General features: G+C 41.9%; 1 protein-coding gene across 5 annotated transcripts in view; it reads right to left on the bottom strand.

Moving 5' to 3' along the window:
* The window catches only part of ARHGEF11 (Rho guanine nucleotide exchange factor 11), a 292457-nt gene that overhangs the window by 168552 nt on the left and 101804 nt on the right, over positions 1-22101 (bottom strand). For 3 of the 5 annotated variants that reach the window (XM_089659295.1, XM_089659290.1, XM_089659293.1), the window contains exons 2-3: positions 18033-18065; positions 12280-12294 (exon numbers count right to left, since the gene is read on the bottom strand). The exons of 1 other annotated variant lie outside the window; for it this stretch is intronic. In XM_089659295.1, the coding sequence (XP_089515421.1) occupies positions 12280-12294; positions 18033-18065 (48 nt within the window). The remainder of the gene's footprint in view (positions 1-12279; positions 12295-18032; positions 18066-22101) is intronic. One more of the 5 variants, XM_089659291.1, reaches the window with a different exon arrangement.

Raw genomic sequence — 22101 nt, 5'->3', positions numbered from 1 at the left:
AAATCAAGGCTCATTTTTACTACATGTGCATGTTGGCTGCATTCACACAAGGATGAACTCTGAACAATCGGTGGTATGGCTTCCCTGAAATGTGCTTTAAGTGTGTGCGTGTTTATGTGCGCTTCGAAGTACAGCCGCTCCGGGCATGTTCACTCTGACACATTGAGTTTAAATGATTTACAAATGGAGAATCGATATGCAGAAATCTTGTAAAGCTCAAATTCCAGGAATGGACTTTTTTTGCACAATTCGATTGGTCCAGCTTGGACCAATGACATTCTGCATATTCTATATCCAGCCAATCCCTGTGAAAGCGGAGAATCACTGTAGTAGCCACCACTACTACAGTTAACTTTGCTGTCTTTGGGATCCTGTGCTTGCATAGTGACCATGGAGGGCTGAACGCTTCGTATGGGTGCCGAAGCTGTATTTCACAGAGTGGGCCCTTACCAGGGGCGGACTGACCATTTGGAAACTCAGGCACTGCCCGAGGGCCTGGGGTCAGTAGGGGGCCCCATGAGATGCCCCTGGTACCTTTTTCATAGGCTTTTTTGAGTTTGGGCAAGGACACAGGGGCCCCAAGATCCCCTATTGCCCGGGGGCCCCATGAGTTGTCAGTCCACCCCTGGCCCTTACCTTCTCTTCTGGAGGGCCCCTGTCAGCACTCTCTGCTTCTCCTCTCCTGTGCATGCTCCTGAACAGGGCTGTGTGTGTCCATAGACACACACAGCATGGTTCAGCCCTGCCTCTGGCTATCTCCTTATTGTATTCGACTGACAGCAGAAGGAGCCAATGGCCTGTGAGAAGGGGAATAGAGACCAGAGCTGCTGTAGACAGGCACAGCACTGGATCAAGAAAGGTCACAGGCAAGTGATAGGATCCACACGTGGTTTTTTGATCGCGCTGGTAACGTTAGCTGTGTAAAGTCACGTTAAAAACATGAGTTTTTCCGTTTCTTTTAATGTTTTTGCATTAGTGCCGTTTAGCGTTTTGCCGCATTTAACCGCGTTTTTTAGCATTTTTTTTTAACCAAAACATTTTTTCGTTTTCGGAGTCAAAAAAATGTCTAAAAACGCCGGTTTGTGGCGTTTTGCCGCGTTAGAGCGTTTTTACAGCTCCTCTAGAAACCAACTAGTCCTTTGGGGGGGGGGGGGGGTTGGGGGGTTGTTTCCAGCCAAAAAACGTCCCTGCCAAAAACGTTGATTCCAGTCTATGTGTGCATGGACACCTAGGATAACATGCTGGGGGGTTTACTGGCTGTAGAAAAAAGAAAAACGTCAAAAGCCAAAAACAGCCGCTGTAAAAACGTCCGGTGTGCATGAGGACTTGGCCCCAGTTCACATATATGCAGCCGTGTGGGACGAATTTTGAGTGGGCATGAGAGCCTATTCATTTAAATGGACCCCTGTGCCCCGTGACACGCAGAGAAGTCATCCCTGCACTTCTTCCGAAAACGCAGCCTGCACCGGAACCTCGGTTCCCAGTACGGTTGCGTTTTCCAGAGCTGGCGGCGTGCCATTAGAACTAATGGCACCCGCCCGCGGGTCCACATTTCTCTGTGCGGGTGGCGCGGCTGCCCGAATTTTCATGCGGATCCGCAGCAGCACCTCCCGTACAGATGTGAACCTAGCCTTAGGAATAGGGAGAAGGAGCAGGTAGGGTGACATTCACCTTAACGCAGAGAATGCTTTCAGACCAAAAATTATTTGACTTTATAACCACTTTAAAGGATAACTTTTCTATAAAAATAGCAAAAAACACAAAAAAAGAAAAAAAAACAAATAGCATATGCAATTGCAACTCAACTCAAGTCATACTGTAATTGAATACTAATAGAAATTAAATTTCCTTTTCAATCTGCATTGCTCTAATTTTCTGAAAAATGCAACGTAATATGGCTACCTGGAGGTGCTCTGTACACAGATTGTGTACAAAACGTATGTATTTCCTGCTAGTGTGATTAGCTCACTGATTTTCCCAGACGTTTGCAGATTTTTGGCATCCCCTGTAACAAAAATTTAATTTTTGATGAGATACCCCCAAGGGGAAATCATGTCTAAAAAGGATGCAGACCCTGACCCTTTTCTCCTTAGAGCCCTACAGGTGCAGCAGCTGATTGATAATTATAAAACCTCTCCCGTACAGATTCTGCACATGGACACAAACAGCTATTTCGGCAGAAGAACAAAAAGGTAGGAATATGCAACAATTTTTTTAAATCCTTGCAATATACAAAGATCACCCAGAGGGGAATGTTTTTTTCCTGAACGAAAAGTGCAGTTACTCTTTAACAACATTCTTCAGTAGAAACAAACTCAATCATTTGGAAGGGTGTCCACATACTTTTGTCACCAGGATAGCAAGTTGTCACTGGAACAGGAAGTGAATGGAAATCTGCTAGTGGGGACACCTGTGCAACCTTACTTTAGAGCAGTGCAACAGGAAGAAGGGTCAGCTGCACACCGGAGGATTGATGAACATAGAGTATACATATTAATCCATAGGACACACCAAACACCAGGACATGAATACAGGACCTGTTAACGCGTTTCACACGATCTCGTGCTTAATCATGACAAAGAAAACAACAAAATGCTTTCTTATATAGGAGTTAGTTAACAGAACACCTGTCCTAATCAGAACTCCTGAATCCGGAGGATAAACCTACTAGTACATTGTAACAAAACATATAAAACCATTGTATCAAAAACAGTGAGATCAGAAAACAAGGAAGGAAGAAAAGAAAAAGGAAAACAAAGTGGAATAAAAAAAAAAACCCAGGAAAGAGAAAAAGAATAATGAATAAAAATTATGAAAAAATTGTAAATGAAAAGTAAAAGAAAAAATGAAATAACATACACAAAAACACGGATAAACGCAAGTAAATAACCCAAGATGATATGGGCTGAGAAGCCACATTTGTAAATGATGAAAATTTAAATAATAATAATATATACAAAAAACGCATGTCTACTTGGGATAAAAGACAAAAAAAAAAAAAATCACAAAAAAACATTTATTCAGACAGGAATATATCAAAATGGCAGAAAAAAATATACTTATCCACATACTTTTGTTACTCTAACAATATCCCTCAGTAGAAACAAACTCGATCATTTGGAAGGGTGTCCACATATTTTTGTCACCAGGATAGTAAAAATGAGAAACCCAACATTTACAGTTGTCACTGGAACAGGAAGCGAAGAGGAATTTGCTAGTGGGGACACCAGTTTAACCTTACTTTAGGGCAGTGGTTGTCAACTTATGAGCTAAAAGGGGCCTCAAATACGGCCCCAACATCACCCAAAGGATGCACATAATGTTCAGTATATGTAATGCTTGAGAGAACAGTCGGAAACTGCAGACGTAATAGAGGAAATGAGGGTCAGAAAGTGAGGACATGTTACGTTTTTGGCTGCGGATAAGCTGCAGAAGACCATGGAAACTGGGAACATGTTACATGAGGCTAGTAGTGATCACTGCTATTACCCTAATCAATGTTCCCATTACAAACTGCTGAGGTCTGAGGGCCACACATCATATTGCAAAGGGCCCCTTGTGGCCCTTGGGCCGCAGGTTCGGCACCAGGGCTTTCCCACATGGAAGAAAAAAATAATTGAAATATTTTTTCTAAATATTCTTCCCAAATACATTGACATATAATTGAAATGCTACAATTTTGGCCGTATTCAATATATTTCAAAATATATTTCAATAAATAAATATATATATATACACACACCCACACATACTGTATGTTGAAATGCGTTTTTATTACAAAATATGACAAATATTTTTAAAAAATTTATAATATACTGTATGTCTTTAAAAATACAAATCTACATTTTTTGGAATGCATTTACAAATATATGTAAAAATGACTTTTTTCTATGTTAAAAAAAATCTGAAGAATATATTAAATTTTTTTTTTTTAAATATATATATTTTTTTTAAATATATATATTTTTTTTAAATCTATTCTTCAGATTTTTTTTAACATATAAAAAAGTCATTTTTACATATATTTGTAAATGCATTCCAAAAAATGTAGATTTGTATTTTTAAAGACATACAGTATATTTTAAATACATTTTTTTAAATATTTTTCATGTCTTTAAAAATACAAATCTACATTTTTTGGAATGCATTTACAAATATATGTAAAAATGACTTTTTTATATGTTAAAAAAAATCTGAAGAATAGATTTTAAAAAAATATATACATTTAAAAAAAAATTTTTTTAATATATTCTTCAGATTTTTTTTTAACATAGAAAAAAGTAATTTTAACATATATTTGTAAATGCATTCCAAAAATGTAGATTTGTATTTTTAAAGACATACAGTATATTTGTAAATGCATTCCAAAAATGTAGATTTGTATTTTTAAAGACATACAGTATATTTGAAATGTATTTTTAAAAATATCTTTCATATATTTTGTAATAAAAACGCATTTCAACATATAGTGTGTATATAAATATATATATATATATATATATATATATACATATATATATATATATATATATATATATATATATGTCTGAGCACTTGCTGTAACACTTCTTTTCTAAGCAGAATACCACCCAAAAAAAACAGGTCCATTGCAAGATAAAATAAAAAGCAACTTTTGCTGAAATGTTCACCTTATATCCTTAGGGCTCCTCTACAGTACTTTTCCACCATTAGATGCCCGCAGTTTCACATCCATCATCATACAACCCATTGAAATATATTGGATATGGCCAAAATTGTAGCATTTCAATTATATGTCAATATATTTTGGAAGAATATTTTTAAAATATATTTCAAATATATTTTTCTTCATATGGGTTAGAGTGACTGCCTCTTACTTCCTGTTGTGTTTCCAGGACAGGACGTAAAGGGAAGTTCTCCCAACAGGAAATGGGTAGCAGAAATTTAAAAAATTCCCACCTGTATCAAAAATGAAAGAACAAAGTTTTTGGTTTAGCCACACTTTTAACGGGAGACCAATAATATTGATTGGGGTTCAGGCAGAGATTATTCAATCTGATGGCAGACTATTATGAAAGAGAATACAGAAAGGAGGAACGATTTCACTACAGCGTGAAAGAAGGTAAGCGGAAATTCTGCTATGTAAACCCTGAAGCATTCTTCGAATTCTTTAACAATGTTTCCTGGCAGTACAGTAATGTCTGAAATGAAAGTCATAGTACAGGGACAAAGTGCAATAACCTTGACAGGCACGTCCACTCCGCTTAACTCCTTCAAAGCCAGAGCTGAAGAAACCAGAAGAAGCATGGATACTTCCATCGTTACTAAATTATTTGCTTTACTTAAAGTAGAACTCCAGGAATTTGATTTTTGTTTTTTTACATTTTTGGATCCTTCCTTGTATAAAAATAAATAAATATTGCCACCCTTTGTTCATCTTCTCCACGTTCCAGCTCTGTCCCCAACGTTCTCCTTGGTCCACCACCAGTGGTCCTCCTAAGGCATAACGACACTCCTGTCATTCTGCCGATTTAACGTGAGCTGAGCCTGTGGTGTAGGCATCATTAAATGGCAGACCGTGGTCTGGATATGGACCAAGCCATTGTCCCATCACGGTCGTACCATTGATGAGCCTTCCTTGCCCCTTGACCTTCACGGCTGTCATTCTCAAGGCACTGCAGAGAGCCGGAGGTAGGATTGCAATGCACGGAGATCAGGCACAGCTGCAATTGATGGAGGGTGGGAGCTGCATGAGTTAACTTTCCAGATTACCTAGCAGGTGATTGATTGCTGGTGAAGACACGTGTAAGAACAGGATTGGACATAAAATGAGGGGTCTGTGATGGGAAGGATCTGAGACATCACACAAACATGCAATTCGGACCTCTGCTGGAAGAAAATGTTACTGATTGGACCTCCATGAATTTTAATTCAATACCCCTTGTGTAGTGTGATAGTCCACCTAGGAGGCACCTCATCATCACAGTTCTGCAGGAATGAGCAGTTCCCATTCATCATTATGCCACCTCTTTTTGTGGTGTGTATGTTTGTCTGTGCATTTGTATTGTGCATGTGTATACATTATGTGTGGGGGTGTATTTTGTGTGTGTGGTAGCCTAATTCCTCATGAACAGGAGTCTCTAAACTTGCAAAACAAAGGGCCAGTTTACTGTCCTTCAAATATTAGGGGGGCCAGACGATGGCCAGTGGGAGTAGAAAACACCCTGGCACTGGTGGGCACCATGGGATTGGAGGTCAATGGGAGTAAAAAAATGTACATTAGTGTCAGTGGGAGGAATAGTGCCCCATAATTGGTGTCAGTGTGAGAACTATTTCCCTGTCTCTGGTGTCAGTGGGAGAACTAGTACCCCAATGCTGGTGTCAGTGGGAGGAATAATTCCCCGTCTTTGGTGTCAGTGGGTGTAATAGTGCCTAATTCCTCAAAAACAAGAGTCTGTAAACTAACAAATCAAAGGGATAGTTTACTGTTCTTCAAATATTAGGGGGGCCAGACGATGGCCAGTGGGAGTAGCCCACCAGTAGGTACCATGGGCTTGGTGGTCAGTGGGAGTAAAAGAATTTAATTGGTGTCAGTGGGAGAACTATTTCCCTGTCTCTGCTGTCAGTGGAAGAACAAGTACACCAATGCTGGTGTCAGTGGGAGGAATAATTCCCCGTCTTTGGTGTCAGTGGGTGTAATAGTTCCTAATTCCTCAAGAACAGGAGTCCCTAAACTTGCAAAACAAAGGGCCAGTTTACTGTCTTTCAAATATTAGTGGGGCCAGACGATGGACAGTGGGAGTAGAAAACACCCTGGCACCGGTGGGTACCACGGGCTTGGTGGTCAGTGGGAGTAAAAGAATTTACATTAGTGTCAGTGGGAGGAATCGTGCCCCATAATTGGTGTCAGTGTGAGAACTATTTCCCTGTCTCTGGTGTCAGTGGGAGAACTAGTACCCCAATTCTGGTGTCAGTGGGAGGAATAATTCCCCGTCTTTGGTGTCAGTGGGTGTAATAGTGCCTAATTCCTCAAAAACAAGAGTCTGTAAACTAACAAAACAAAGGGATAGTTTACTGTTCTTCAAATATTAGGGGGGCCAGACGATGGCCAGTGGGAGTAGCCCACTGGTGGGTACCATGGGCTTGGTGGTCAGTGGGAGTAAAAAAATGTACATTGGTGTCAGTGGGAGAACTATTTCCCTGTCTCTGGTGTCAGTGGAAGAACTAGTACACCAATGCTGGTGTCAGTGGGAGAACTAGTACCCCAATTCTGGTGTCAGTGGGAGGAATAATTCCCCGTCTTTGGTGTCAGTGGATGTAATAGTGCCTAATTCCTCAAGAACAGGAGTCCCTAAACTTGCAAAACAAAGGGCCAGTTTACTGTCTTTCAAATATTAGGGGGGCCAGACGATGGACAGTGGGAGTAGAAAACACCCTGGCACCGGTGGGTACCATGGGCTTGGTGGTCAGTGGGAGTAAAAGAATTTACATTAGTGTCAGTGGGAGGAATAGTGCCCCATAATTGGTGTCAGTGGGAGAACTATATTTCCCTGTCTTTGGTGTCAGTGGGAGGAAAAATTCCCTGTCTTTGGTGTCAGTGGGAGGAATAACTCCCCGTCTTTAGTGTCAGTGGGTGGAATAGTGCCTAATTCCTCAAGAACAGGAGTCTCTAAACTAGCAAAACAAAGGGCCAGTTTACGGTCCTTGGAATATTATGTGGGCCAGATGATGGACAGTGGGAGTAGAAACCACCCTGGCACCAGTGGGTGCCATGGGCTTGGTGGTCAGTGGGAGTAAAAAAAATTACATTAGCGTCAGTGGGAGGAATAGTGCCCCATAATTGGTGTCAGTGGGAGAACTATAACCCTGTTTCTGGTGTCAGTGGGAGAAATAGTACCCCAATGTTGGTGTCAGCGGGAGGAATAATTCCCTGTCTTTGGTGTCAGTGGATGGAATAGTACCTTATATCATTGGAAGGAAAAGTGCCCCAAGGGCCAAATAAAGGCAAGCAAAGGGTCACATCTGGCCCACGGGCTGAGCTCGGAGACCCCTGCTCTAGAAAGACTAGCCATAAGTTGAAGGCCACATAGACGCATTCACATTGGAACATGTTAAAATGCATGTCAAATGGTATAGATCAGCAATGGGCAAACTACGGCCCGCGGGCCGTATACGGCCCGGCGGACCTTTTAATCCGGCCCGTGGAGCTAGGCTCCTCTCACAGTCCGCCCTGAAGACCGGTGTAACATGAAAATCTGTCTCCTATGAGGATCTGTCCCCCTCGACGTATCTGCGCATGTGCCGGAGATCGCCGATCGGCTGCTAATGCCTGAAACTGGCACATGCGCAGATACGTCGAGGGGGACAGATCATCATAGGAGACAGATTTTCATGCTACACCGGAACGGCGCGGGACACGGCGAGAGGAACGCGCGGAGCAAAGGTAAGTGAATTGACACAGGGGGGACTTGGGGACTTAATATGGGGGATGAATTAATATGGGGAATGAATTACTATATGGGGGATGAATTACTATATGGGGGATGAATTACTATATGGGGGATGAATTACTATGGGGGATGAATTACTATATGGAGGATGAATTACTATGGGGGATGAATTACTATATGGGGGATGAATTACTATATGGGGGATGAATTACTATATGGGGGATGAATTACTATATGGGGGATGTATTACTATATGGGGGATGAATTACTATATGGGGGATGAATTACTATAGGGGGGATGAATTACTATAGGGGGGATGAATTACTATATGGGGGATGAATTACTATGGGGGATGAATTACTATGGGGGATGAATTACTATAGGGGGGATGAATTACTATAGGGGGGATGAATTACTATATGGGGGATGAATTACTATATGGGGGATGAATTACTATATGGGGGATGAATTACTATGGGGGATGAATTACTACAGGGGGGATGAATTACTATGGGGGATGAATTACTATATGGGGGATGAATTACTATGGGGGATGAATTACTATATGGGGGATGAATTACTATATGGGGGATGAATTACTATGGGGGATGAATTACTATATGGGGGATGAATTACTATGGGGGATGAATTACTATGCTTACTATGGGGGAATATTACTATACTTACTATGGATGACACATACACATAATTCATCTACTCTTGGTCCGCCCCCGGGTCCAATATATGAACCCATTGCGACCCTCAAGTCAAAAAGTTTGCCCACCCCTGGTATAGATAGAGACTGTTCTTGCTTGCAGCATGTTTTCAAAAATAGCTCAGATTCGTTTTTTTCTACATTTTCACGTGTTTTGAAGCCTATAGATGTCAACGGTAAAGCAGGAAAATGCATGTATGACGGGCTTTGCTTGCATTTTCTGCCCCTGGTGACATGCCTAAATTAGCTCTTTTTTGCCAAAAATAAAACACATTACAAAATGCACAGCAACACACATTGAAAAAACACCCTTAAAGCACACAAGAAAACAGAAACAGAAAGGGGTGAACCTTGTCCTCTTGCCATGGTGACACCAACCCATACCCTTGAAGCATGGCAGTCCTTAGAGAAGGGAATACTTGAGATCTACAATATTATGTAATGTGAAGGTATAAGCTACTAATCTCCACATGCCAACCAAGCTGTCCTGGACAAATGGTCATAAAAGGGTTGTGACATATTTATACATTGACAGGGGTGCCTGAGCACTTGCTGAAACATTTCTTTTCTAAGCAAAATACCAGCCCAAAAAAAAAAAAAACAGGCCCATTACAAGATAAAATAAAAATCAGATTTTGCTGAAATGTTCACCTTCAATCCAGAGGGCTCCCCTACAATACTTTTCCACCATTAGATGCCCGCAGTTTTACATCCATCATCCTACAACCCATTTCCTCTGAGCCCAGATCATCTTAGACCTGCCCCAGCTGGACTGGACAGTGAAAGGAGAAGCAGCACACTGCTGAGCTAATCTCTTTGTCATCCTGCTTTTTTTTGTATAATTATACCCCCAACCAGGGGCGGACTGACCATTTGGAAACTCGGGCACTGCCCGAGGGCCCGGGGTCAGTAGGGGGCCCCAAGAGATGCTCCTGGTACCTTTTTCATAGGCTTTTCTGAGTTTGGGCAAGGACACAGGGGCCCCATGATCCCCTATTGCCCGGAGGCCCCATGAGTTGTCAGTCCGCCCCTGCCCCCAACTATTTGCAGTCTCCTGCCCATACTCTTGTAATATCCATGCATATAGGGAAACTGCACTGCCACTGCCACAAACTCTCTGCTCAGTCCCTTCATTTTTATAGGGTAATTGAAGCACCACACCACTGTTAAGAGGTCCAGATACAACTTTATTCCAATAAAAGTCAGGGGGAAGATCCAAAAAGTGGTTCATGCATTTCAGGAGCCCAAGAAAGCCTTCTTCAGCAGGGCTGGAATTTACAAAAATGTGAATAGACTAGAAGTGACTTTTAATGTTAGTTTTTTTTAGTGGATTGCAACCACAAGCCTTGTTAGCAGCTGGTTTTGCACTTTTTGGATTTCCCACTGACTTTTATTGGAATAAAGTTGTATCTGGAACTCGTAATAGTGGTGTGGCAATTCAATTTCCTTTGTTACATTACATTACAAGCCAAGGAGACTATGGAGATCCTCTGAGGGTGTAGAAGCTGCCTGCCTGGGAACCAGAACATTCACATCAGCATCAATACTTTAGACAATACCAGGGGGGTAACCCTACGGATTCAGCACTTCTTTCCCATTCTTCTAAGCATACATTGAAAAATCAAATTCCTATACTCATCCGAATTCAAGACCTATAGAGAGGACAATCATATGTCTGTGTGGGATCACCACGCAACCAAACTAGCCCGTGTGATCCAAAAGTGAGAAGCAGCCTCAGCCTGCAAGTCCACTCTAAGCCACGCACCTCTGATGCATTTTGCCTCTTCCATGGGGGCTTAGTCATAGGGTGGGGGGACTAGGCTTAGGTGGGTGGGGTGAAACGCGTCAAAAAACATGGCTTAGAAGATAACTGCAGGCTGAGGCTGTCTCTCACTTTTAGATCACACGGACTGGTTGGGTTGAGAGGAATTCCCCACACAGACATAAAATTGCTTTCTGGCCTGGCACATGGACACTACCAGCACCTCATTAATCCTGAGGATCTTAGGCTTCAGCACTTCTTTCCCCTTCTTCTAAGCATACACTGAAAAATCTAATTCCTATACTCCTCCAATTTCAAGACCTATAGAGAGGACAATCATATGTCTGTGTGGGATCACCACGCAACCAAACTAGCCCGTGTGATCCAAAAGTGAGAAGCAGCCTCAGCCTGCAAGTCCACTCTAAGCCACGCACCCTGATGCATTTTGCCTCACCCATGGGGGCTTAGTCATAGGGTGGGGGGGGAAACTAGGCTTAGGTGGGTGGGGTGAAACGCATCCAAAAACATGGCTTAGAAGATAACTGCAGGCTGAAGCTGTCTTTCACTTTTAGATCACACGGACTGGTTGGGTTGAGAGGAATTCCCCACACAGACATATAATTGCTATCTGGCCCGGCACATGGACACTACCAGCACCTCGTTAATCCTGAGGATCTTAGGCAGAGATCTAGTCCTGCTTGGAGCAGAACCACAAGCTATGTTCTTCAGGTCGCTATAGAGAGGACAGTTAACATGATTCCCAATAACAGGCAGCTTGAGTATGTGATGAAACAAGGAACTAGCATTCTGTGGGTCTCGATAAGTCATGAATTTTGCCAAAGCCTCGTCAGGCAATTATAAAACTCTGGGCAAGGAGTAATTTCAAGGATGTTTATACAAAGGTATAGTTATCCTTTAACGGCAGTTTAAACCATAGGAAGAAATGGTAACTGCAAAGTATTGCTAGTAGTATTATAGTTTTTCCCATGCCATGTGGACATCTTGGTGGACATGTCAACGAGAACCAAGGTAAAAATAACGGCAAGTAAAAATAAAATAATGTATCCATGCATTAACCAAATAGAGTTAGAATATAATATTTTTGGCGGTCCTTTAAACCTATCGTCCCTTTTAATTCATCCAGCTGTAGAAGAATACTGATTTACACATCTAAAACAGCCATCTAATATATTCAAAGTCCATGAATAACATGTAGGATGTGAATGAGGCCTGAAGGGCTATATCCAAGGTCATTGAAGCTATACCTGCCATGAGAACCTGTAGTCCCTTGAGTAATTTATTGGAGCGGTTCACACACAGGACACATAAACGGTAAAGTCACATGCAAAACAGAATGACGGTCATGTCTTACCAGGCTGCAATGGGACTGGTAGGAAAGTGAGACAGCGGCAGGGTGAAATGGACAAGAAAAAGACACAGGTTAGTTGAGACAGAAACAAATGAATGATACACACATGAATATTGAAGATGTTGCTGCCGTTTAGTGCTTATATGGACATTTTCGCTCAGAAATGAAGATACTGAAGTCAGTAACAAACAACTGACAAAAAATTGCATTATCCAAACTAAACAAGACCACAGTGCTTGACAGTGAGTCATCATTCTGATAATTATCACATGGGATCTGACTGCATTATCAAATCTGCGGACAGCTTGGTCAGAAAATAGGACAATTCTTGGCCTGTGTGCAGCCATTTTGAAAACCAGCCAGCAGACCTCAGTACTTTAAACCTTATAATGTAGCCTCTCTCGACCTTTTTACCCAGTGGAACTCTTGAAACAATTTTAAAGGTCTCAGGGATCCCCTGCTAAAATAAATTAGGGGGGTCAGTGGGAAGAATGCCTCTTACATTGGTGGTTTGTGGGAAGAGTGCTACTTACAATAGTGATCAGCTGGTAGGATACATAGGTGGTCAGTCAGAAGAATGATCCTTACATTGGTGGTCAACGGGAAGAATAACACCTTACAGTGGTGGACAGTGGGAAGAATAATCTTTACGTTGGTAGTCAGTGAGAAAAATGCCCCTTACATTGGTGATCAGTGAGAAGAATGCTCTTTTTATTAGTGATCAGTGAGAAGAAAGCTCTTTACATTGGTGATCAGTGGGAAGAATGCTCTTTACATTGGTGGTCAGTGGGAAGAATGTCCCTTACATTGCTGATCAGTGGGAAGAATGTCACTTACATTGGTGATCAGTGGGAAGAATGTCCCTTACATTGCTGATCAGTGGCAAGAATAATCTTTACGTTGGTAGTCAGTGGGAAGAATGCTCTTTACATTGGTGATCAGTAGGAAGAATGCTCTTTACATTGGTGGTCAGTGAGAAGAAAGCGCTTTACATTGGTGATCAGTGGGAAGAATGCTCTTTACATTGCTGATCAGTGGGAAGAATGTCCCTTACATTGGTGATCAGTGGGAAGAATGCCACTTACATTGGTGATCAGTGGGAAGAATGCTCTTTACATTGGTGATCAGTGGGAAGAATGCCCCTTTCATTGTGATCAGTGGGAAGAATGCTCTTTACATTGGTGATCAGTAGGAAGAATGCTCTTTACATTGGTGATCAGTGGGAAGAATGCTCTTTACATTGGTGATCAGTGAGAAGAATGCTCTTTACATTGGTGATCAGTGGGAAGAATGTTCTTTACATTGGTGATCAGTGGGAAGAATGCCCCTTACATTGTGATCAGTGGGAAGAATGCTCTTTACATTGGTGATCAGTAGGAAGAATGCTCTTTACATTGGTGATCAGTGGGAAGAATGCTCTTTACATTGGTGATCAGTAGGAAGAATGCTCTTTACATTGGTGATCAGTGAGAAGAATGCTCTTTACATTGGTGATCAGTGGGAAGAATGCGCTTTACATTGGTGATCAGTGGGAAGATTGCCCCTTACAGTGGTGATCAGTGGGAAGAATGCCCCTTACAGTGGTGATCAGTGAGAATAATGCTTCCCTTACATTGATGGTCAGAATGCCATCCTTGCAGACATCTAAAAAGGTCTGACAAGTGGTTTTGGATCTGGAATTAAGTAGGCACCACCAAATGGGAGGTCAATCAGCTACAGCTCAAGGAACCCCTGGTGACCTCTGGCGGATTCCTGTTTGAGAATGGCTGCCATAATAAAACACTAAAAGCTCATTCAGACTGTTGAGTTCTATTGGAGTGTGTTACGGCACAGGCTGCCAAAGATGTACCAGAGACATAACTCACCTCTGATTAGGTGCACCCTACATCCTTGCTGGCTGCGGATTACTGTAAGGGCTCATGCACATGGACACATTAGGGGTAAACAATGAAGGAACAAAGACTGGCAACTGATCGGCCCCTCCTACATTAAACAGAGTGCTCCATGGAACACCATAAGTTCCACATCACAGCCTGAGTTTATGACTTAATCATAAAATGTAGAATGCAGTGCTGAGTTAATGCGAAGGTGTTCCGAGGACAGCAGTATCCACACTCGGCTTTAAATAAGCCCCTTAGAATACATTCACATGGGTTGCACAAGGAGGCGATTGGTGCAAAGTCTTAGGATTTGTGTAGGTAGGCAAAGACAGCATGGTTTTAGGTTCATTCAGCTTACATTTGAAAACATCTTGGAATGCTATAAAGTTCTTTTAGTGATGCATTTAACCTGCAGTTCTTCCCCAATGTCCCCAATGAATTCTCAGACCCACGAACATCAACTAAAAGGACAGAATGGATGCCAGCTGTATGTAGGTGACAAGAGCAGTGTAGATAGTAACATTTGAAAAATAAAGTAGGTCTCAACTAAGACACATTGATGTGTGTGGTATTCCAAATGCCTGTATTACATATATAGATCAACTACACCTGTCATGACAGAAATATGTTGGCCTTTGCAGGCCTCGTCCTAAAAAATCCTAGTTCCCTGGTTGTCCCTAGCTTCAGCAACCTCTGAGACACAAGGTCTGGAACAAAGCATCAGCAAATGCAAGTCTAAAAAGAGTCAGTACTGCTTCTTTAGTTGTCTGGGTCAGCAATTCAAAGTATTTGAACCAAAGCATCAGAATGATGACCACACAACAAACATTTTTAGGAGAGGTCAGCAGTGGTAGTCCATATTCTTCCTTCATGGCAGGATTTGTTGGGCTTTTTACACTTCAAACTGAGGAGCGGAAGTCATGTTTGAATGAAATCTGTCTATAGGTCTAGTAAAAGAGCTAAGCATTTTTCTTTTTTTTTTTTAAATGCAAACATGATAAGAACCAGGATAGCTGGTTTGACAGGAATAAACAACAACAATATTATATATCAAGCTTGAGTGTAAACCTGTATGTGGATCTTCTTAGACACAAACTAAAATGCCTTGGTGGTAGCTAGAATTCTGAAAAGCCTTATAGCACTGCCCACATTGAAAACCACAGTAGGAAAGTTGTTGACTTAGAACTACAAGTCCCAGCAGGTCTTATGAGCAATGAAGTAAAAAGGTCCATCATCTCACAGTTGATATTTCAACGTTTATTAGATGTTGGTAAGTTCAACCACTAAACAGTTTGCCATACTTCTCAAGGACCCCAGTGGGTAAGATCTAATATTGGAAAAAAATACCAGCCTTATGGTCTCTTCACAAATATCATGATGGCAATAAGTCCAGTTTTACAGGCCAGACCAGTAAAATACTGACCAGGTGGAAACCCCAGTGAGATCCCAGTGCACATTTTGCTGCAGGCAGTACAACATGGTCTCTCAAGGGCACCAGTGATCAAAAGTTGCCACCTTCTCTGGAAAAAGTGCCAGCCTTACATACTCTGTCATATAAATTACTTGGCAAATCCCATTTTTACAGACCAGGCCAGGCCAATAGATTAATGATTAGGTGACAACCCTAGTGAGATCTCCGTGCTTTAGTTTCCAGGTGTACACGTGTGCCGTAGGCAGTACGACATGGTCTCCCAAGAACACCAGTGGATCCAAGGTTGCCACCTTTTCTGGTATAAATGCCAGCCTTATGGTCTCTTTCCTATTAATTATATGACCACAAGTCCCATTGTTCAAGGCCAAGTAAAATGCTGACCAGTTGGCAAGCCAAGTGCTTTAGTTTCTTGGTTCGCACTGGGCATTACGAAGGAGCCTCCTACCTCCTAACTTCTTGGTAGTGACAAGTTCTCCTTAATGTATCCATACAAAGACTTAAAAAGTTATGCAACATGGACAGTGCTGACATTTTATGAATTATTAGCTCATTGTGTGTATGTAAAGTTCAGAAGGGATCATAGGCAGGTTAGTATGTTTTTTCCCATGCATGCAACACAGATATGTTTTCTTGGGAAAGCTTCACTTACATACCCCAGTCCACAAACTGTGGTGAGTACTAAATGCCTATCCTGACTTGGACCCCATTTAGAGCTCTCTGGCTCATATTTTGCATTCCACAACGGAAAGCATGTCTCAGCAACCTACAAGGAGTCATACGCTTTGCAGGGGGGAGATGTGGGTATAGAGCCAAAGAAACCAACTTAGGTTCCTATATGAGACTAGTAAATGACTAGTAACATTTTGTTAAAAGCATGCCAACTTTAAAAAAAGAGCTCAGGAACACAATATCTCTGGTCTGGCGTGAGAACGGTGTAATGCATTAGGGCTCATGTAAATGAATGTTTTCCTGCGTTCGCAACCTAAAAAGCAAGATTCCCATTTACTTTAATGGTGTTCTGTGGGTGATCATTCTAAAATTGCATTTGACCTGCTTTGGGTCTCTTTTGACACATTCAGTCCTACTGAGGTCCATTCTCATTGGAGGCAAAATGGGTCAAACTTAGCATTTGGAACGCATACACTTAAGCAGCGTTGTGTTTGATTTCAAAAGGTAATGTTGACCAACAACACCCATCTACATGGACAACTTTCCACTGTGCCCTCATTTTACAACTCCTCAGTCAATCAGTAGTGGGGGAAATCCATATGGGCTTCAACAAAACCAACAACCAGTGCTGGCTCCAGACAGTGACTTTGGGTGTCTTTCGACACATTCAGTCGTACTGAGGGCCACTCACACTGCAGGAAAAATGGATCAAACTCTACATTTTGAACGCATAGACTTAAGCAGCGTTGTGTTTGATTTCAAAAGGTAATGTTGACCAACAACACCCATCTACATGGACAACTTACCACTGTGCCCTCATTTTACAACTCCTCAGTCAATCAGTTGTGGGGGAAATCCTTATGGGCTTCAACAAAACCAACAACCAGTGTTGGCTCCAGATAGTGACTTTGGGTGTCTTTCGACACATTCAGCAGTACCAAGGGCCTCCCGCACTGCAGGAAAAATGGATCAAACTCTGCATTTTGAACGCATAGACTTAAGCAGCGTTGTGTTTGATTTCAAAAGGTAATGTTGACCAACAACACCCATCTACATGGACAACTTACCACTGTGCCCTCATTTTACAACTCCTCAGTCAATCAGTTGTGGGGGAAATCCTTATGGGCTTCAACAAAACCAACAACCAGTGTTGGCTCCAGATAGTGACTATTGGTGGGGAGGGGGGTGCATTTCAATGTTAATAGTTGGGTATATTTACTATGAAATAAATAGTAAAATCTATATAAAGGATATAAAGTGGGGGGGGGGGGTCATAATTAATTCTTGGGAGACATTGCTCTTTATTGCTCATAACTGGGACTCTACCGACAACCCCTGTTGGACAAGTCAAGACCATGTCTTTAGGATCAGGGGCATGAAGGCAAGTTTAATACACAATGTGGGAGATTTGCTAAAACTGGTGCAGCTGTGTATGGTAGCCAATCAGCTTCTAACTTCAGCTTGTTCATTTAAGCTTTGACAATAAAACATGGAAGCGGATTGGTTTCTATGCAAACCTGCATTAGATTTTGCATGCTCCTGGTTGAGTAAACACCCCCTCATGTCTCATTAATTTCATTACTTCCTTGAGAACTTGTGTACTCAACAGTTTTTCCTTCTTTGCCCAAGTAAGCATACTGGGACCTGTAGTTCTTCAGAAGTCCAATAGGTTATGCATGCTTGGCTGGACTACAAGACTAAGCCATACCCAGCTTGTTCGATACAGACATGACCATCTCATAGATAATTATATTTTTAGAGGTTTTTCAACATACCTTGGCAAATGAGGGTGTCGTTTAGAAGGCGCTCTGTGACACAGACAGATAACGGTGGACAGACGATGAAGAGAGGCACCAAATTCCGAGAAGGCAGAGTGGAGAGAGAGAGAAACAAAGAGGCATGACAACAGACAGTGTGTGAGAGACACAGACAAACATGGCTATCCCCCGGTACTCACAGGGAACATTTAAGTGTTAGCTCTCTGCAAAGTAGAAAGTGAAGTGCTGCCAGCAATGGAGAGCTGACACCGAGGAGGCGTGGAAACCCTCCCCTCGGTTCATGTGTACACAGAGCATGTTATGCATGTGCAAAGATAAGGCTGCTCACAGGAACACAGAACAAAAGTCACGCACAAAAGTACAGCAAATGCACAGCAAAAACACAAAACAAAAAGCTGCAAATGGCAAATGCATGAGCCTCTGAATGATGAGCATTTGGCATGTCAAAAGTTGACTAGGAAGGGCATTAAAAGTTATATAGTTTAGTTTATTCAAATATAAAACTCAACTGATTAATGATCCACAGAATTTCCGATTCTGGGGGGATCAGGAATTTACAGGCGTACCTCGGTTTACGAATGCCTCGGTTAACGTAACTTTCGGTTTACAAATGAAAATCCATTGAAAATAATGCCACGGGTCATGAATTTTTTTTGCAATAGGAACAGATTAATTGGTTTTCAATGCATTTATGAATTGTTTTTAATCATGTCCCTGTACAGTATTTATGCCTTTAAAGTGCACTTTATAAAGAGTTTTGAACACATAAAATACTTTTTTTTTACTTTTTTCTGACCTCCGGAATGGATTAATTGGTTTTCAATGCATTTACAAATTTATTTTTAATCATGTCCTTGTACAGTATTTATGCCTTTAAAGTGCACTTTATAAAGAGTTTTGAACACATAAAATACTTTTTTTTACTTTTTTCTGATCTCCGGAATGGATTGTTTTTTAATGCATTTATGAATTAATTTTTAATCATGTCCCTGTACAGTATTTATGCCTTTAAAGTGCACTTTATAAAGAGTTTTGAACAGATCAAAGACTTTTTTTTTACTTTTTTCCTGCCTCCGAAACAGATTAATTGGTTTTCAATGTATTTACAATTTTATTTTTTAATCATGTCCCTGTACAGTATTTATGCCTTTAAAGTGCACTTTATAAAGAGTTTTGAACACATAAAATACTTTGCTGGAGCAAACTGGACCATGCTTTACAGGATTTTTTATTTTGCCTTCCTCTGGGTCAACTGGGTTAGGCTTCGGTATATGAATGTTTTCTTATTACTTATTCTATTTATTTTTCTATAGGTTAAAGTAGATGGACTTGTTGCATAGATACATAGTTAGGATGAAAAAAGAAACAAGGTGAAAGTGAAGGTAAAGGCTGAACCTTTAGTTTTGGATATCGTAGGGAAGAGTTAAAAAATGTATATAAACCCTCACCTTGTAAATAACACATTCAATTTAAGGCCCATTTCACACTGACGAACAGGCAGATGAGAGGTCTCTGTCTGCTCTGTTGTTGCACAGCGGTCACAGACACTGCCCGCTGATTTCTATGGGACAGTCAGATGGAAACGGACTGTCTGTCCCCCCCCCCCCCTCATTGTCATCCGATCCGCTGGACGCATTGGGGAATGGATCCCCATCTGTTTTTGGCATACAGGATCGAATCGGATGACGGTGGGTGTCAGCAGACTATTGTCCGCTGACACCCACCAGTCCATAGATGGATGGACTGATCGGGTCAGCATGAAAAACGGACAGCCAGACGCCATCGGTCCGCTCGTGTGAAATGTGCCTAAAATTAAGGGCTAAACATTTGTGTATAGATATAGAAACATTATAAATACATCCCCCCCCTTTTTTTTTTATAAGTGATCATTTACCCTCTGTTCTCAGCTGCATAATGAGCTTAGAGAGGTGGGGGAGGAGAAACAGCAGCACACTGGTCTTCCCAGTGATTGGTTGTGAAAGTCTGATCATTGGAGGAGAGCCCACTGAGTTCACAACACAGCTAGAGAACAGAATACACTATGCTGTTATGTCTAGTGTGGTCAGTTTTTAATAGGAAAGCAGAGAGACTGGTAGGAACACCAGGGATTTTACACCAAGGAAGCAATACATAGAGAACAGGATAATTTTTCAAACAACTACATGGTACAGCAGGCACATATCAGGTATATGAAATTGTGGGTTTAAATATTCTTTAAGGTGGACCTTCACCACTTCCATAACTCCTCCCCCCCCCCCCCCCCCAATTTCACAAATTGGACATTTTATTGTGAAATACATTTTTTTTCAGGACTCAGACCCTGCTTTCTCACCTAGGCAAGAAGGATATTGCCCTAAGCCTCCTGAGATACCACATCACACATCTCAGGAGACTTTAGGGCAAGCTCCATGACACTGCGCATGTGACGGGCAACTTCAACCACAAGCTGCAAGAACCAGAAGGAGCCAGCCAGCCCCCTAATGACGTAAGGAGAACATCAGACAATGCTGGATTCGATGGGTGTATGACAATGCTTTTTAAGGGACAACCCAGCAGATGACGTAATAGGGGAAATAAAAAAAAAAAATGTGCGGAGGGGATTTCTTTTTTTAATTTTTTCTTTAGTTATCTATGTCCTGTCAGGGAGATTTCCCTTCCAGTCAACTGTGAGTTAGATGAAATCTCTCCAAAGTGAGGGGAGATCCCAAACAGTTTTTACCAAAGCAGCTGTACTCATTGAAGATGCAACTGGCTGGATGATGTATAGTTGGATGGAAGGATGGATGTAAGAATGGATGGGTGATGGCTGGATGTAAGAATGGATAGGTGATGGCTGGATGGAAGATGGGATGGGTGATGGCTGGATGGAAGAATGGATGGGTGATGGCTGGATGGAAGAACGGATGGGTGATGGCTGGATGGAAGAATGGATGGGTGATGGCTGGATGGAAGAATGGATGGGTGATGGCTGGATGGAAGAATGGATGGGTGATGGCTGGATGGAAGAATGGATGACCGAATGATATGTGCTGGACGGATTCAAATAGGTTTAGTTAAAGTTAAATTATTTTTTTAAATAGCAAAAAAAAGTCTAAACATTTGTTTACCGAAAGACAGATGACAATGTCCATGCTGCAGTAACCAGTTTATTTTATCAAATATGAGACTCCATTGAAACTTGGCATCATGCACACGGCTGTACAGGGACCATAGAGCATGCAGAGCGTGTGTAGTGACATTCTTGGGATCTGCTGCTGATATGTACAGTCACCCATTGGGATGCATTAGAAGAGGTGGCTGTATGCAGTGATGCACTGTGGGTTGTGTAAAGCACCCATGCACAAGCTAACATATGCTCTGAACACACACGTTCTGAAAAAAATGTGCACTGCTTGTGTATTTTTGTTCTAATCGCACGCCAATTTGCAAGCGCATACTTTTGAACATCCATAAATCAAGGTGAATAAAAAAAACAAGCATGCAAAATTCATAATAAGGCATACAAACTTGTTTGACTCCACAGTGACTCCACAATGAGTCCAGCCAAATTACTGCTTTCACTGCAATCACGGCACCATTCCAATGTTCCAGGCCATGGCCTGAAAACTGAGGACACCAGCAAACCGCTCTCCCAAATGTCTCTGATTTGAAGGGACAGTCCTTCTTTTGAAACCACATCCCTCATACACTATATTGCCAAAAGTATTGGAAGGCCTGCCTTTACAAGCATATGAACCTTAATGGCATCCAAGTCTTGTTCCGTAGGGTTCATTATTGGGTTGGCCCACTGTGCATTTGTGAGGTCAATCACTGATGTTGGACGAGAAGGCCTGGCTCGCAGTCTCTGCTGGTGAAGCAAAGCTTGGATGCAGCAGCTCGCCCATGGAAACCCATTCCAGGAACTGCTCTACGCACTGTTGTGCTAATATGAAGGCCACACCAAGTTTGGAGGTCTTTAGGTATTGACTGCAGACAGTTGGTGACTTCTACGTACTGCGCGCTTCAGCCTGCTCTGTCATTTTACGTGGCCTACCACTTGGTGACTGAGTTGCTGTTGTTCCCAGTT

Source organism: Staurois parvus, unplaced genomic scaffold (genome assembly GCF_062004578.1).
Source record: "Staurois parvus isolate SC_StPar_1 unplaced genomic scaffold, SC_StPar_1.0 ptg001146l, whole genome shotgun sequence".
In the NCBI taxonomy this organism is placed as follows: domain Eukaryota; kingdom Metazoa; phylum Chordata; class Amphibia; order Anura; family Ranidae; genus Staurois; species Staurois parvus.
Note: the sequence above shows the minus strand (reverse complement) of the source record. Positions and strands in the feature narration are given on the sequence as shown.